General features: G+C 36.9%; 1 protein-coding gene across 14 annotated transcripts in view; it reads right to left on the reverse strand.

Moving 5' to 3' along the window:
* The window catches only part of ERC1 (ELKS/RAB6-interacting/CAST family member 1), a 527112-nt gene that overhangs the window by 389386 nt on the left and 119372 nt on the right, over window positions 1–18354 (reverse strand). For all 14 annotated transcript variants that reach the window (XM_055315461.1, XM_055315467.1, XM_055315465.1 and 11 more), the window contains one exon: window positions 17555–17722. In XM_055315461.1, coding sequence (XP_055171436.1) covers window positions 17555–17722 — 168 coding nt within the window. The remainder of the gene's footprint in view (window positions 1–17554; window positions 17723–18354) is intronic.

The raw sequence follows: 18354 nt of genomic DNA on the forward strand, positions 1-18354 counted from the left end.
TTATACATGACAAAAAGGCTGAAGAGCTCAGAGAAACATCAAAAAGACCAAGGGTATAGATGTGCCATTCCATGGTACACAGTACATAGTACCCAGTACACAGTACTTTGCTCACAAACACACACAAAAGGCTGCAAATTTAGTCTGAAAAAAACCAATGTCAATATTGTTTCCATGCACTTTACCCTGAAAACTCATAATCTTCATAACAATCATGGTGATTCATAGACAATGATATTGTTTTAAAGACAACATGGTAACAACTATACAAACTATACAAAGAATAAAATACAAAGCCGTATTCAGCTACGTAGCTACAGTAGAAATGTTAATGTTGGTCTTGGCAAATATGATAAAGCAAAGCAGTCAGCCAACCTAGTTCTTCTACCCCGACCCCTCTAAGCTAACACATCTGTAATGCTTCCTTATTCTGGTATCAGACTAACATTTAAGTAAACCTTAGAGTCCTAGCCCTCTCTGCATGGAACTCAAAATCACAGAAAGAGACAATTTCCCCATTGGAAGGACCTTAACAGTCACCTGATTCCATCTCTAATCTAAATTCTGGGTCTCTATATCTCCAATAAACAGTCTTCTCTAGTATTTGAATACCTCCAGTAAAATCCAGGTACATAGTTCCCCTCTAGAGGCTGCCCATGCTCTGCTTTTACCAGGCGTAAAAGCAATTTCTGATCTAGAAGTTTAAAAATATTTTTTTCTGTAATTTTAACCACTGGCCCAGTTCAATCCCTTAGGCTAGATGTTCTTCCATGTAACATCCATTCAGACACATGCAGAATATCATGGACTCCCAAAGCACTTCTTTTCCAAGCTACCCTTCAACTATTCCTTAATATGCCATGGTTTCAGACTCTTTCCATATAAACACACTTAAAAGTGCCAACATCCTTTAAATCATTATACCCAGAACTCAATACATCACGGCTGATTCTCTCACCCTTACTTCTGGACACTTTGAAAACAACTGAGAGAACATGCATGAGTTGGGGGAAGGGCAGAGAGAGAAGCAAACTCCCTGCTGAGTGGGGAGCCCAAACCACAGCTTGATCCCAGGACCAGATCATGTCTTAAGCCAAAATCAAGAGACAGGCACTCAACCAGACTGAGCCACCTAGGCACCCCTACTGTCCCCTACTGACTTTTTTTGGAGAAAGGGAGGGATAGAAAACTAAAAATTTTTATAGGCATCCTATTAAATTTTTATCCTGCTTGATTTAGCCCATTACTCTGCTCTTTAAAGATCTTTTGGAATGCTGAAATTTTTTTTTAAGATTTTATTTATTTATTCATGAGAGACGCAGAGACAGGAAGACAGAGACATAGACAGAGGCAGAAGCAGGCTGCCTACAGTGAGCCTGATGTGGGACTCAATCCCAGGACCCCGGGCTCACAACTTAAGCCAAAGGCAGATTCTCAATCACTGAGTCATACAGGGGTCCCTGGAATGCTGAATTTCTTATCTAACATGCACATTAGCCATCCCTCCTCCATATTTTGTTCCATCCAATTCATTAATAAAAATATTTAACACAAGAAGAGTCGAGGTTAGAGATACATAATCCCACCACAAACTTTTATGTAGGTTAACATAAACCATTAAACACCACCTTTGGACGGGATCCCTGGGTGGCGCAGCGGTTTGGCGCCTGCCTTTGGCCCAGGGCGCAGTCCTGGAGACCCGGGATCGAGTCCCACGTCGGGCTCCCAGTGCATGGAGCCTGCTTCTCCCTCTGCCTGTGTCTCTGCCTCTCTCTCTCTCTCTCTCTCTCTCTCTCTCTCTCTCTGTGACTATCATGAATAAATAAATAAAAAATTAAAAAAAAAAACCACCACCTTTGGGAAAAGTCATTTTATAGTTATGAAGTAACCTAATTATCATCTTTTCTTACATTTCTTCATCTTATTTACGCTCCCTTCCTTGCCAGTGCCTTGAAGAGGTATAGGTTTACTCCCCACTTCCCTCTGGCTGGCCCACCTCTGCACCCCTTCTCATTGCTGCCACCACCACCGTCACCTGTCTCTTCGCCAGCTGACGTGCCCTCTTGCCCCCTGCACAGCACCATCCCTGCATTCCACAGGGGACTTGGGCAAGGGTGCCGAAGGTAGGCGAGAGGCACACAGAAACAAACCAACTGGCAGCCAGGCAGCCCCTGAGGAGAGACATTCAGACAAAGTCTCCCTGCCCCCCATTCCTTCCAAGATCAGAAAAACTTGTCACCCCGCCTCCATAATGATGCTGGGGAGGTGGGAGGAAGAAGTGGGAATTCCCCTTACCAGTACCCCAAGAATGTCTGAGCCTTCAATGTTGAATTTTTTTCTTTATTAAAATGTACTTTTATCTTATAAAATCAACCAATCCAAAATGATGCAGACAATAGCAGTGGCTCTGTGAAGGCGGCATCTCTGGTTTGGGAGTAGACAGGCCATGGGGACAGAGGGGGCACAAAGATGTGGTTACTGTCTCTTGCCTCCAGCTCTGTGGAGGTGGGTAGGGTCTAGAGTGCAAGCCGGGGTGGGGGCAGGGGGCAGGTGTCTTGTGGGCTTTGGACAATGAGACTCTGACCTTGCTGCATTCCTACTGCTTCCACACCACTACCACTGCCACCACCACCACCACTTTCACCACTACCACTGGGTCTCTTCGGAATCTTGGGGTGGGGGGCACCTTTGAGGATCATGGCTACTACCACCCAGGATTTGGGCGTGGCGAGTGGGCGCAGCCTCAGCAGATGGGACACCCGTGCCCTGCAGGTGTTGACAAGATCCACCATCTGTAATGTCCTTGGCACAATAAAACCGAATGTCAGTTTCAAAAAAAAAAAAAAACAAAAACAAAAAACCCTCTTCCACACTGGAAATCCTACCAAAAAATAATGTAAAATTCACCTTAGATGGCCTAGTTTTAATGCTGACTTTTAGTGATCACCATTTCCAATGAAAAAGTCCAATGGTGACTTTTGGTGATCACCATTTCCAATGAAAAAGATTAGGTGCACCAATGCGGCAATCCTCTTTGTACTCACTTGAAAATCAAAGTGACATTTGCTCAAAGCCAATCTCAAAAACCCCTCTCATCTTCATGATTCCTAAATGATGATCAATAACAGATTAGTAATTTTATTTGCATGTGGCCCTAGCCAAAAAACAAAACATTTTATAGCACTTCCCAGACTAAGGAAACTTAAAATGTAGACTCTGATTCAACAGGTCTAAAATATAACTCAAGATTTTGTTTCCACATTTAATGCAATGCCTATCAAAATACCACAGCACTTTTCACAGAGCTAGAACAAACAATCCTAAAATTTTTATGAAACCACAATAGACCCCCAGTAGCCAAAGCAATCTTGAAAAAGAAAAAAATTAAAGGCATCATAATTCCAGATTTTAAACTATATTAGAAAGTTATAATCATTAAGACTGGCACAAAAAACAGACATATTAAATCAATGGAGCAGAACAGAAAACTCAGAAATGGGCCCACAACCATATGGTCAATTAATCAACAAAGCAGTAAAGAATATTCAATGGAAAAAAGTCTCTTTAACAAATGGTGTTGGAAAAACTGGGCAGCAACATGCAGAAGAATGAAATTGGACCACTTTCTTATATCATACATGAAAACAAATTCAAAATGGATGAAAGACCTAAACATGAGGCAGGAAACCAACAAAATCCTAGAGGAAAACATAGGCAGAACCTCTCTGACCTCAGCCATAGCAACTTCTTTCTTACTAGACAGGTGCATCACCAGAGGCAAGGGAAACAAAAGCAAAAATGAACTACTGGGACCATCAAGATAAAAAGCTTCTACATAGCAAAGGAAACAATCAACAAAACTAAAAGGCAGCCTACAGAATGGGAGAAGATATTTGCAAATAATATATCTGATAAAGGGTTAATATTCAAAATCTAAAAGAAACTTATCAAGCTCAACACTCAAAAATAAAAAAATCCAGTTAAGAAATGGGCATAAGATATGAATAGCCATTGTTTCAAAGAAGACATCCAGATAGCTTACAAACACATGAAGATATGCTCAACATAATTCATCATCAGGGAAACACAAATCAAAACTACAATGAAGTATCATCTCACACCTGTCAGAATGGCTAACATTAACAACACAAGAAACCATGGATGTTGGCAAGGATGCAGAAAAAGGGGAACTCTCTTACATTACTGGTGGGGATGCCAACTGGTGCAGCCTCTCTGGAGAACAGTATGGAGGTTCCTCAAAAAGTTAAAAATAGAACTAGCCTACAATCCAGCAATTGCACTACCAGGTCTTTACTCAAAAAATACAAAGATATAGATTCGAAAGGGTACAGTCACCCCAATGTTTACAGTAGCATTATCATTAATAGCCAAACTATGGAGAGAGCCCATATGTCCACCAACTGATGAATGGATAAAGAAGATGTGGTGTATACACACACACACACACACACACACAGAGAGAGAGAGAGAGAGAGAGAGAGAGAGAGAGAGAGAAATATTATTCAGCCATAAAAAAGAATGAAATCTTGCCATTTGCAATGATGTGGATAGAGCTAGAGTGTATTATGCGAAGTGAAATAAGTCAGTCAGAGAAAGACAAATACCATGATTTCACTCATATGTGGAATTTAAGAAATGAAACAGATGAACATATGGGGAGGGGGAAAAGAGAAAAAGAGGAAAACAAAAGAGACACACCATAAAAGACTCTTAATGACAGAAAACAGAGGGTTGATGGAGGGATGTGGATAAGGAATGGGCTACATGGGTGATGGGTATTAAGGAATGCACTTGTGATGAATCACTGAATTCTACTCCGAAACCAATAATGCATTGTATGTTAACTAGAATTTAAATAATTTTTTTTTTTTAAACAGGGCACCTGGGGGGCTCTGTCAGTTAAGCATCTGTCTTCAGCTCAGGTCACGACGTCAGGGTTCTGAGATTGAGCCCCACATTGGGCTCCCTGCTCGGCCTCTCTCCCTCTAACTCTGCTCCCATTCGTGCATGCATTCTCTCTCTCTCAAATAAATAAAATATTTTAAAAAATAAGATGATTTTGTGTTTCCAGTAAGTTCTTAAGTGAGTGGATGCTGCTGGTCTTTGAAGCACACTTTGAATAGATCTCTTGGATGCTTTAGCATAATTTCTGTTTTTTTTTTTTTTTAATTTCTGTTTTTATACATCTTAGGCTTTCATTTTCATTTTTCATGATTAAAATATGCAAGGCACTCTTTTCAGTCCTATGATGGAGAAGACAACAACTATATGCAGAATTTCACTTGCTCTATCATGTAACATGATACCAATGATGGGCACCTGGGTGGTTCTGTGGTTGAGCAGACCTCTACCTTTGGCTTGGGTCAAGATCCCAGACTCCTAGGATCAAGTCCCACATTGGGCTCCCCGTAAAGAGCCTGCTTCTCCCTCTGTTTGTCTCCACCTCTCTGTGTCTGACTAAATAAAATCTTAAAAAAAAAAATGTACCAATGAGTATATACCAACTGGATAAGCTCTACTTTTTATGATCTTTCTCCAAAAGTCTTTACTTTTATCGGATAACCTCAATTATTTTGGAGTTTTGGTATTAATGCCACTGTTCTTATATGGGTCTGTGCCAAATTCTTACATTGATACTTGACTTTTTTTTTTCCTGTCACCTTAATATCCCTTTTCTACTACTTTTTTTTTGCAACTCACTCCTTCCTTGTAGAGACATTTTGTTCTTTTTAGCAGTTCTTTCTATGTGATCCATAGGTGGTAAACTCTCAATTTGCATTAGTCTAGGAAAAAAAAGTCTTTATTCTACCTCCACTGATGAATGATGGTTTCACTGGGTTCAGAATTATGAACTGAAGTTTTTCACTAAATTTGAAGATTTTTACTCTTATTCTCTCTTGCTCCGTTGATGTTGTTGAAAAGCCTGCTGCTGGCCTGTTAATCCTTTTTAGGTAAACTATTATTTCCTCTCTGGTAGCTTTTAAAATCAGTTTCTCTATGGTTTCATTGTGATTTATGGTAAGTGTGGATATCCTCCTCTTCAAGAATTATTTGCTCCTAAAATGAAGATCTATTACTATTATCTAGTCAGAAATAATCTCAGTGGGATGCCTGGGTGGCTCAGAGGTTGAGCATCTACCTTTGGCTCAAGGCATGATCCCGGGGTCCTGGGATCAAGTCCCATTATCAGGCTCCCTGCGAGGAGCCTGCTTCTCCCTCTGCCTGTGTCTCTGCCTCTCTCTGTGTGTGTCTCTCATGAATAAATAAATAAAATCTTAAAAAAAAATGAAATATTCTCAGCAATTACCTCTTCTAAAATTGCCTATTTCCTCTATCCTACCCTTTTGAAACTCCCATAGATGTTAGATTTCCATTTCAAAAGACTTCGCTTTAATTCCCATCTTTTCTTGTTTCTTACTGCTCTCTTCATAAGAGACTTCTCCCTCAGACTCCTCAGATGTATCTTCCAATTCACTAACTGTACCTGCAGCATTCTCTAGTCTGCTAGAGAATAGTTTAACCACTATAATATAATATAACCACTATAATATAGTTTAACCACTATATTTTTCCTTCACTTTAGTTATTATGTATTTCATATCTAAAACCCTGCTTTGTTCTTTAACAACCTGCCTGGTATTATTTATAGTGTTTTGCCCTTTCCTCATGTTTTAAATCCTTCATGTATTTCATAATGGTACTATTTACTGAGTGTTGTATGTACATGCATTAACTCATTTAACTCTCACAATACTCTATTGTAATGCTATTATTCTTCTCATAAATGCTATTTATTCTTCTCATGGTACTGCTATTACTCTTCTCATAAATAAGGAAATTGAAGCACAAAACGTATAAACTTACAAACAAGTAAGTGGCAAAGCCAAGATGAAAAGACATTAAACAATTATAGCTAGTGCTACCCTTTATTACATTTAAAAGCTTCAGCTTTTACTCTTAACCATACTGAAACAGCCCAATAAGTTTTATCTTCTCCTCTATCCTAAAGAGTGCTCCTATGCTTACTACTCCATTCTTTATTTCTAATCATTTCATTTATGGTCTCATTCTACTACCCAATGTTGCTAAGGGTCTAATCACTCTATTTGTGCTTACTTCTAATATTGGCTTGGAGTAGGTTAAATTCCACAGGTGACTTAGTAATTTGGGATTGTAAATTCATTCTAATCAGAGCTCTCATCTGTGGGAATCTGTAGAGACCAGGCTAAAATCAGTGTTGACAGCAGCTGTACTTACTCAACTCAAAGCTCATGAGAAGATACTTTCTTCTAACTCTAAGACCAGGTGAGTAAGTCAGTTTCTCATGTTGTCAACTGATACCGGAAAGAGGAATTTTTTCTAGTCCACTTTTTCCCCAGAGTTTATGAAGGAGTCTTGGTTTCAAATCTCTACCCCATTTAGTGTCTGCTATCCACACATCACCATTAAAATCCAAGCCCCTGGGAACCCTGGATGGCTCAGGGTTTAGCGCCTGCCTTTGGCCCAGGGCACGATCCTGGAGCCCCGGGATTGAGTTCCGAGTCGGGCTCCCGGCATGGAGCCTGCTTCTCCCTCTGCCTGTGTCTCTGCCTCTCTCTATCATGAATCAATAAATAAATAAAATCTTTAAAAAATAATAAATACAATAAAACATAAAATGCAATAAAATATAAAATACAATAAAATAAAATCCAAGCCCCTTAGTTACCAAAAAGAATACCCCTTCTAAACCTTAGTTAGAATCCTTGCTGACAGATGACTGTGTTGGAAGGGACGATAAGAAACAGGTACATCTGCCCTGCCAGAGAGGTCTGCCAAAACAACTCTGAGAATATGGTAAATACACTATATTCAACATACCTTACAGTAGTTACACAGTCAGAATTACTGCTTTCAAACGTCTATCAAGTTGAAGAAGGAACTAAATTGCTCTTAATCCTCAATTCATTTAAAACTATCCAAGCACAGTTTTATTGTTATTTTATTATTTTTCCATCGACATTCAATATCCATTCCTCATTCAGTATGCAGCCATTCTAATGTGTGATGTTATTGAATATGCATGTAACTTAGAAATAGAGGCTTATTTTTATATGCATATATTTTTAATTTATAAGAATGTTATATACATCATTTTGTTCTCTTACTTTAAAAAAAATATATGCCCATGGCCCTACGAATACTTCTAGATCATTACTTTTGACTTTTCTATAGTATTACATGATATATTACCTACTGTAGTTTACTCATCTAACTCCTCTAGTAAAAAACATTTGGGCTGCCTTCAATTCCTTATTCTATAGTGAACATCCTTATGCATGTCCTCCTGTGGACCAATGGTAAATTTTCTCTAGGGAACATACCCAGGAATGGCATTACTGGAGCCAACTATGCCGTCTATGTTCCTTTAGCCCAAATCCTTACAAACACTGAATATTAACTTATTTGCTAATTTTTACCAATTTGATCAATGGAATATAGCATTTCATCATCTCTGAAATTTGCATTTATTTACTAATGAGGTTGAGGATCCTATGCTATATTTATTTGCTAACCACTTAGGTTTCCTTATCAGTTAACTGCCTATTTAAACCCTTCTCTCCTTCCCTCCCACAGGGGAGTGGAGGGTTAGGTAAATTGGGGAAGGGGAGTGAGAGATATGGGTTTCCAGTTATGGAATAAGTAAGTCATGGGAACAAATGCACAGCATTAAGAATACAATGATATTGTAAATGGCAATATTACAGTATACATGCTAGCTTTTCCTGTGGTGAACACAGCATAATGTATAAACTTTCTTGCAGTTTTGCAAGCATCTCTTTTTTATTCTGTATCTCAATCTTTGTTATTTTGGGAGGTGGTGAAAATATCTTCTCCCACTTACACATTTGTTAACTCTGTCAATAGTGTTCTTTCTTGAACAGAAATCCTTAAATTTGATGGTGTCACTTAAAATATTCTACCTAAGATATATTTTTATTGATTAGTTTTATAGTTTTCTCTTTCACATTGAGATCTTTAATTGATACGGAGTTCACTGTTATATCTGGCACCAGGTAGGTAGTCAATTTTATTCTCCCTATAGTATATCAGTTTTCTAACACTCAGTTAATTAGCACTAGTTTATGATGATCCCAACTACATACATAGCTAACTCTCTATATTTATTTATTTACTTTTAGTGCTCTATCTGCCCAATTCCTGTACCAGTACTATACCAATCTGGGATATACTGTTTGGTTTGGTTAAGTTTATGGCTCTGTAGTATATTTTCAGATGTGTTAAAGCAGATCTCCCATTTATTTTATTTTTCTTCACTTTAATGTTAGAAGAGCTTTACTTGTCCATATAATATTTAAAATTTTTCAATTGTGGTAAAATACACAAAACATAAAATTAGCCATCTTAACCATTTTTAACTGTACAGTTCAGTGAATTTCTAAAAAATTACTGCTAGGAATTTTCATTGGAATTGATGTATATACTAACTTAGGGAGAACTGATATCCTTACGGTATTAAATTATACCATCTACTGATATCAACAGATATCTCTGAATTTCTTTTTCCTCATATCCTCCTATTGTCTTGGGCTTTCTTACTTTCTCTGTTTTTTGGAAAAACCTCAACATAAAAATGATTATTTTTGAACTTTTGATAAAGAGCCATCTGAACCATGGAATTTAGAAGAGGCTGATTAGCAATTTAATTTTCATAATGATTGTTGTTCATGTTTTCTCTTATCTCTTCAACCTTCTTTGTCATATTTTCCAGAAATCTACTTGTTCTATCTTTTCAAGCTTATTAGGATATAACTGTTTATAATTGTCCTTTATTATTTTTTAAGAGTAGTTTTAGCTCTTAAGAGAAGATGGTATAGAGGTTTCCCATATACCTCTTGCCCCTACAGACGAACAGCCTCCCCCCATTATTGACATCATTTATCAGAGTGGTACTTTCTTTTATCAAGATGAAATTCATTTTACTTTAAGTTTTTGTGGGCAAGTCACAAAAAGACATATCATTCATTTCACTTTTAGTAAGTACTTAAGTTAAATTCATAAAGATAGAAGTAGAATGGTGGTTGCTATGACCTAGGAGGAATGGCGAGGTTTTTGTTTCTTGTTTTTTCTTAATGGTACGGAGTGTTTGTTTTGCAAAATGAAGGGAGTTCTGGAGATTGGATATACAACAATGTGAATATACTGAACACCAGTGTTCAGTCTTTTCAATCTTTTCAGATTGGCTTTTTTCATAAAGGAATATCATTTAAGATTTCTCCATGTCTTTCACAGCTTGATGGCTGTTTTTAGCACTGAATAATACTCCATTGTCTAGATGTACCACAGTTTATCCATTCACCAACTGAAGAAAATCTTTTATTATTTTTAAATTGTATGGTACTGGTAGTCACTTCTTTACCATTTTGTAAGAGATGATCCTGTCTGATTAATGTTTTTAAAACAACTAACTCGGGATCCCTGGGTGGTGCAGCGGTTTGGCGCCTGCCTTTGGCCCAGGGCGCAATCCTGGAGACCCGGGATCGAATCCCACATCGGGCTCCCAGTGCATGGAGCCTGCTTCTCCCTCTGCCTATGTCTCTGCCCCTCTCTCTCTCTCTGTGACTATCATAAATAAATAAAAATTTTAAAAAAAAATTTTTTAAAGAAAAAAAAATAAAACTAACTCACCTTATTGTATCCTCTATATTGATTGCTGATTTAGTATCTATTACCCTCCATCTTACTGTTCCTTTGGTTTTGATTCTAATTTTATTTTCCTAGTTTCCTGATTTGTATACTCAGCTTATTTGCTTTCATTTATTGTTTTCTGATAAATATAAGAATAAGACATTTCCCTCTAAATGCTAGAGGATTAATTATATCCCACAGATTTTCTTCTGCTTTCAAGTCTTTTTTTTTTTTTTAAATAGGCTACAAACCCTGTGCTGTGCCCAACATGGGGCTTGAATTCACAATCCTGAGATCAAGATCTGGGCTGAGATCAAGAGTTGGATGCTTAACTGATTGTGCCACCCAGGCACCCCTATTCTAGTCTCCTTTAACCCGAAGGCCATTAAGTAGTATATTTTCAAAACAAATCCAAAAGTATGTGTATCCCTATGTTTATTGCAGCATTATTTCCGACAGCCAAGATATGGAAGTAATGTAAGTGTCCATTAATGGACAAAGAAAACATAGTATATGTGTACACACACACACACACACACACACACACACTGAAATATTACACAGCCATAAAAGGGATGAGGTCATGCCTTTGAAATAACATGGATGGACCTAGAGAGCACTATGCTTAGTGAAGTAAGTCAGAGAAAGACAAGTACCATATCATTCCATTCATAAGTGGCAATCAAAACAACAAATAAACAAACAAAAAGGAGAATTAGACCTATAAATACAGAGAACAAACTGATGGGTACCGAGAGCAGGGGAGTGGAGGGTTAGGCAAATTGGGGAAGGGGAGTGAGAGGTACAGGTTTTCAGTTATGGAATAAGTAAGTCACGGGAATAAATGCATAGCATTAAGAATACAATGATATTGTAATGGCAATATTATGGGACACATGCGGGCTTTTCCTGTGGTGAACATAACATAATGTATAAACTTGGTAAGTCACTAAGCTATATACCCAAAACTAAATGTAACACTGTGTCAACTATACTCAAAAACAAACAAACAAACAAAAAAACCACCCACCACCACCACCACCACCACCACCACCTAAATTTTCAGATTCCAGACTTTAGTTTTATGTTGCAATTCTTCATTACTGATTTCTAATTTTGCCACATTAGGGAGTCAAAGAACGTAGTCCATGTAACTTGAATTCTTGGGAATTTTGACATTTCCTCTGTGGCCTAGGACATTTGATTATTTTTTTTTTTGACATTTGATTTTTATGACTATTCAGTAAGTTCTCAAGAACACTGCACATTCTCCATTTGTTAGTGCAATATTCTACAGAATACCTGTTTATGCTTATTGATGTTCTTGAAATTTTCTAAATTATTTTTGTTTTTTGGTTTTTTTTAAAGATTTATTTATTTGTTCATGATAGACGGGGTGGGGGGCAGAGACACAGGCAGAGGGAGAAGCAGGCTTCATGTCAGGAGCCCGACGCAGGACTCGATCCCGGGACTCCAGGATTGCGCCCTGAGCCAAAGGCAGGCGCTAAACCGCTGAGCCACCCAGGGATCCCCTTATTTTTGTTTCTTTGATCAAGTTCTGAAAGGAACATGTACTAATGACCAGCTAATTGTTGATGTACCTATTTCTCTCCATTACTGTTTTATACACTTGAAGGCAAATGCAATGTTGTTAGATGCATAAATGTTCACAATCATTGTATTTCTTGATCTACTGTTCTTTTTATTAATATATAATATTGCTCTGTATGGTTTATAACTGCTTTGCTCAGTCTGTTAACTTGATTTCAGCTCAAGTCACAATCTCAAGACCTCACAATTGAGCTGCATGTCAGGCTCCCATGTCAGGCTCCATGCTCAGCACAGTCTGCTTTTCCCTCTTCCTCTGCTCCCCACACACTCCCCACCAGTGTGCTCTTTAAAAAAAAAAAAAAAAAAAAAAGATAATTAGTGGCACCTGGGTGGCTCAGTCAGCTAAGTGTCTGACTCTTGTTCTCAGCTCTGGTCTTGATCTCAGGGTCATGAGTTCAAGCCCCTCATTGTGCCCACACTCAGCGTGGAGCCTACTTAAAATATATATATATATTTTAACTAATGTTAAAACAAATCAGATTGGGAAGACATTTTCTTGATAGTCCTTTTATTCTTTTTAAATTTTACTATTCTTTTATTTTTAATTCTGTTATTTTTTTGTCCTATGCTTAACTCTTATTGACAATATATTCTGTATCTTATTTTCTATTGCAACTGAGATTTGTATTTTAATCTAAATTTAACTTATTTGCACATACTGCCTTTACCATTTTGGCCAACATTTTTCATGGCATCCACATACCTCTTGTTTTTCCCCACCCCCTCCCCAATTCTTTTCTGTTCTCCACTAGATAAATTGAGTGTTATACTTAAGATCTGAAACTTAAAACATTGTATTGATCCTAGTGTATTAACAGCCATACTTACACTTCTATTTTTCTGTCATTTTCTCAAGTTTATCATTATCTGCATCTCCTCAAATAAGACACTGCCCCATCACTACTGTGAATGGTGCCAACTTACCCTTTGGAGTTGGGGGACTGGTGGTGGTGGGCAGGACCCCGAAATCTGAGAACCTCTGATGTAATAATATGAACTTCTACTCTGCCAACACTCTTTCTGAAGTGATCTTCTACTCAGGTATAGGTAATGTGGAGGGAAAAGGGGGTGCTCGGAAGCTAATCAGGCCATCTTCACAAGCCAGCTTGAATACTACATCAGTGTTACACTACAAGAACTGCCCCCCCACTACCCCGTGGTTCATACCAGGCTAAGCACTGCTCAGAGTAGTAATGGAGCAATGATCCACCTAGAGCAATGAGAAAGAAACAGTTACTGAAAAATATCCCAAAACACCTCTTCATGCCAAGTCCTCTTTTATTCTGAAAAACTGTTCCATATATACACACATATATTCAGATTCCACACAGGGAAGCATTATAGCATTATGTCAAGAACATAAACTCTGGAGTTTCAACTGATCAAATTCTGAATCCCAGGTAATCATGCAATAACTCACATAACCTCAAGCTCTCCAAGCTTCAGTATGCCATCTTTAAAATGTTATGACAATTCTTATTTCTTAGAAGATTACTGCAAGGATTAACTGAGAAAATGAAAGTATATGCCCCTGCATGACACAGAAAGCATTCAATGTTAGACATTATCAAATATGTTTTATAAATTATGGAAAAATTAGATGATCTCTAAAATGCACTCAGTCCTAAGGATATACTACTAACTCTAAGTATCCTGAGGAAGTCAAAACTCTAACTTGAAAAGCACAGCATACTGGGGCACTGGGTTAGGAAAGCAAGCAGAAGGTGCACATCAAACAACATTCAGGTTCCACTGCCTAAACATCCTACAGCCATGGCAGCTCTTTATTTTGTGCTAAATGCTGATTCCCTGATTCAGCTATGAAAGAACTACTCCCTATAAACCGTCAGTAAGATACAGATGATAATATTCACCTATAATGAATAGAATTCTAAAATTCAATATCTGGGAGAAGAAAAAATTATACTAATTTGAAGCAGTAAGGTCTCCATTATTTTAATTTATTGATAAAATCAGTTCTACACATGAAGAACTCAAACAGAAAATAAATTCACTAGAATGTCCACAGTATGTATCAAGAATCAGAAACAAGAAAGTGACCATAAAATAGAAAATTTCCTGAAAATCTTATAACCAGTATTGAAAGTCCCAGGGTACCAGTGAGATTACCCCAAGGACCAACCAAAAGTCATATGGTAATTAAAAACTTCATATAATTCCCCACAATGAAAGCAAAAAAACAATATTTATCTTGCTTAATCCATAAAATTAATCTGAGGATCACATGAAACAACAGAGATCAAATAAACAATGCTTATAAACTTTAAGGTAGGTAAAAAAAAAATTGAAACCCATTCATATTTAATATTTCCCTCTAAATTCAGATAAGAGCTACATAATTAAACATCTATTCTAGCCGCAACAACCTTAGGAAGTTGGTACTATTAATTATTCCCACTTACAAATGAGGAAATGAAGGATTATAGAAATAAAGGTAAATCACCAAGGTCATATAACTGATAAACATAGATAGTTGCATTCAAATTTAGATCTGACTCCAAAGCTCATGCTTTTAACCGCCATGTTACTAAATCCAGACCACCTCTGTAAAGATCAACAGATTAAAAGAAATGTTCATAAAATAGGAACCATTCCAGAGATACTATATATTGTACACTGCCCAATACAAAAGGGCCTCATTCCCTAGACCATGAATAGAAAGAAAATCAGTTCTTTTCCCATATCCTATTTTTCTTTAAAGGATTTTTTAAAACTCCCTGATGCATGTTCTTTCTCAGACATACTTGAATTTAGTGATGTGACAGTTAGATCAAAGTCTAGGACAGCTGCAGAGATGAGGACAATATCAGTTAAGAGCAAATTATAAAAATATGTGACAATTTTCACAGAGCTGGCTCAAAGTGCCTCTTATTGGGCTCTAACATAAGAGGATACCTTAGAAAAAGTGACCCTGGTCAAATGTCACCAGAGTAATTTGAGAAAAAAAAGCACATGCTAATAAATCGGCATATCATGTTCATGTAATTATCTTAGACTCAAAAGATTGTAAGCTTTTACACTGTTATCTTTTAGGATGAGATGGTCATGTTTCAGACGGCTGTCCTAGTAACTTATAAGGGTAATCACTGAAACTCAGTTACCCCCACAATGGCTAAAAACAAATATAAAAACTATTCAAGAATGACACAAATACAGTCTTCACTCTCTATGGTACAAGAAATAAATCACAAGCCCATCTGTGTGAGACCTAGCGAATAAGAACACTATATGAGAGGGGTACGAAGAAAAGGATGGATTGCCAAAAGGAAAAAAGCCATTTATTAGACTGTGACAAGCTTTTCAATGTTTGTATTATCATTAACCAACTGCCTGGTTCTCTTAATTTATACACGTGTCACCTCTAGCCAATGCTAGCATAGTAGTAAACTTGGAAATCGGCTCACCTCTAAAACACTGGCACCCTCTTCTGACCCTTTTGTAGTACTGCATGCACACCAGTTACTGGGGTGAAAACTCCTTTTTGGGGGGGGGGCGGTGAAAACTCTTAATAAGCCGTAAGTTAGTAACTTTGCAGGTAACATTTTCCAGATAATTTTATATTTGCAATTCTCTGGTTGAACATAAAATCAGCTTAATAAAACTATAAAACAAATCTAAATAAAATGTATGCCAATGAAAAGAAAACCGTATTCTTTTAATATTTTCAGTTTATATATATAAGCTGATTTTAATATAATAGCTATAATGATGACAGTAATAGACAAAGGCTTTATACTGTATGCAATAAACTAGTTTAATCCTAACAACCTGATGAAGTAGACACATCTTACAGATGTAGGAAAAGTGAGGCACAGTGAAGTTAAATAACGTGCCCAGGATCACATTCTTGGTAGGTAACTAGTAGAGCTGAATTTCAAACTCAGTAACTATGACCCCAGAGCCAAAACTAATTTTTATCTAAAATATCCTTGTGAGGAAGAATGAGGTTGATATCCTGCTAATATGAAACGTGATTGATAAAAAAAAAAAAGTCCAAGTTGTAAGGAAAATTACAAATTCATCATCCAAATCTCTCATTTTCAGCAAAGTCCCAAACTGTACAAAAATCAAATATTACATGAAAGAGTTTTGGTGATTTCCCCATTCCTCCACACTTGATGATTCTCATCTTCCGCTATCTATATTGTTTTTATGCGTTCTTTTTAATCCTCATTCCTCTTTTCCATCTAAGTATGCCCTTATTTACCTATCTGATTCTTTAAAAGAAAAAGGAAAAAAAAACTAATCCACATTGTATGCTTTATTTTTCTTCTATACAGCAGAACTACTTATCTATTTCTACCTAAATTCCCTATTTCACTAGGCCTTTTAAAAAATATTTAAGACAATAAATTCATATAGCATCATCAATTCCTTCTCTTGGATCATTACAAATATGATAGATTCTCATCTGTATGGAATTATTTAAGGTACTCCTACCTATAAATAGGGCTGACAGACTAATCTCCTAAGGTTTCTAAAAATATTAACTTCATTTTTTTCCAAAGATTTTATTTATTCATGAGAGACAAAGAGAGAGAGAGAAGAGAGAGAGAGAGAGAGGCAGAGACATATGAAGAGGGAGAAGCAAGCTCCATGCAGGGAGTCTGATGCAGAACTCGATCCCGGGACTTCAGGAGAATGCCCCTAAGCCATAGGCAGATGCTCCACCACTGAACCACCCAGGCATCCCCTAACTTCACTTTCAAACAAGATATGAGGGCACATTGTCTCATGATCTGTAGTTCAAAACAAGATCTACCTAGAACATTTCTAGATTCTGCAGTTTGCCTACATAAAGCTATTCATAATATCAGAAATTAAGAACACAATAATCTCAACAGAGAGTAACCACCCTCACTGCCTTTCATGACTAGAAGATTCACCATGGGTGAAAACAACAGATTCCTTTGGATTTCTTTTTTACAACTATCTTTTCATTTCATAATGTTAAAGTATACTTGGAAGTACAAACTTGGGGAATGTTCAAAGAATTAAAAAACACACATAAACTACACCAAATTTAATTAGTTAGATCTAAGAACAATTGAAACAAGACAGTTATATTTTAGTATAGGAAGTGATCACATTGCTAAAGAATCATTATATTATTCATATCTCCCAAATCTAAGTATAACAAAAACAGCACAGGTGATATACATGAAAAGGTGTCAAGGAAGTGATTCCCTGAAAATGCCAGAATTCTTTTTACCTCAGTCTGTAGGATGGCAGCCCGTTGTTCTTTAGCAGTCAAGGACTCCTTCAGCACTTCAATGTGTTGCTTACTGTCTGAGAACTGGTTTGTGAGTGTTTCTAGCTTTGTCTGTAGGGCTAGTAGTTCTGTGTCCTTTCTGGACAGCTCCTGCTTCACCTGACCAATCTAGAGAAGAAAATAAAACACTGTAAGGAACAAAGAAATGAAACAACCACATTTGATCTAGATCTTTGACAGATCTTAGTCACAAAATATGAAACTAAATATAGTACTATTAGTTTTATGACAAAACATAATTAATTCATCCTTTTGCATCATCTAATCTTGGATAACCACCCATCACAAAAAAAAAAAAGTTTGTCAACAAATAGGGAAATTCCAGTTTTCATTTATTATATCTCCTAAATACTCTTCAAAATCCCTTAGATAAAGAACAGAAGGAGAAAAATTCCAAATTCAATTAGATTACTATGAAATAGCAGGAAGCATCTGAATATCACTGTGCTAATCAGTTTTCATTTTATTAAGTCAGACCCCTTAAAACATAAAGCAGGATTAGTGTAAAGGTAAAACAGAAGGGAAAAAGAAAACCTCCTAGCACTGCTATTTAAAGTTAAATTCGAAAGGTGCTGCTGGTATACTTTTTATTTTTTCATTTGCAAACAAAAGTTCACATAAAATCATCTTAAAAAGCCCACTTTCGTGTTATGTGGCATTATCAACCCATGCCTTTTAGAAATCATTTAATTTTGATGAGTTAGAGATATTGACCTAAGAAAAGATTCTACCTACAAAAT

Source organism: Nyctereutes procyonoides, unplaced genomic scaffold, assembly GCF_905146905.1.
Source record: "Nyctereutes procyonoides isolate TBG_1078 unplaced genomic scaffold, NYPRO_anot_genome, whole genome shotgun sequence".
NCBI classification, from domain to species: Eukaryota; Metazoa; Chordata; class Mammalia; order Carnivora; family Canidae; genus Nyctereutes; species Nyctereutes procyonoides.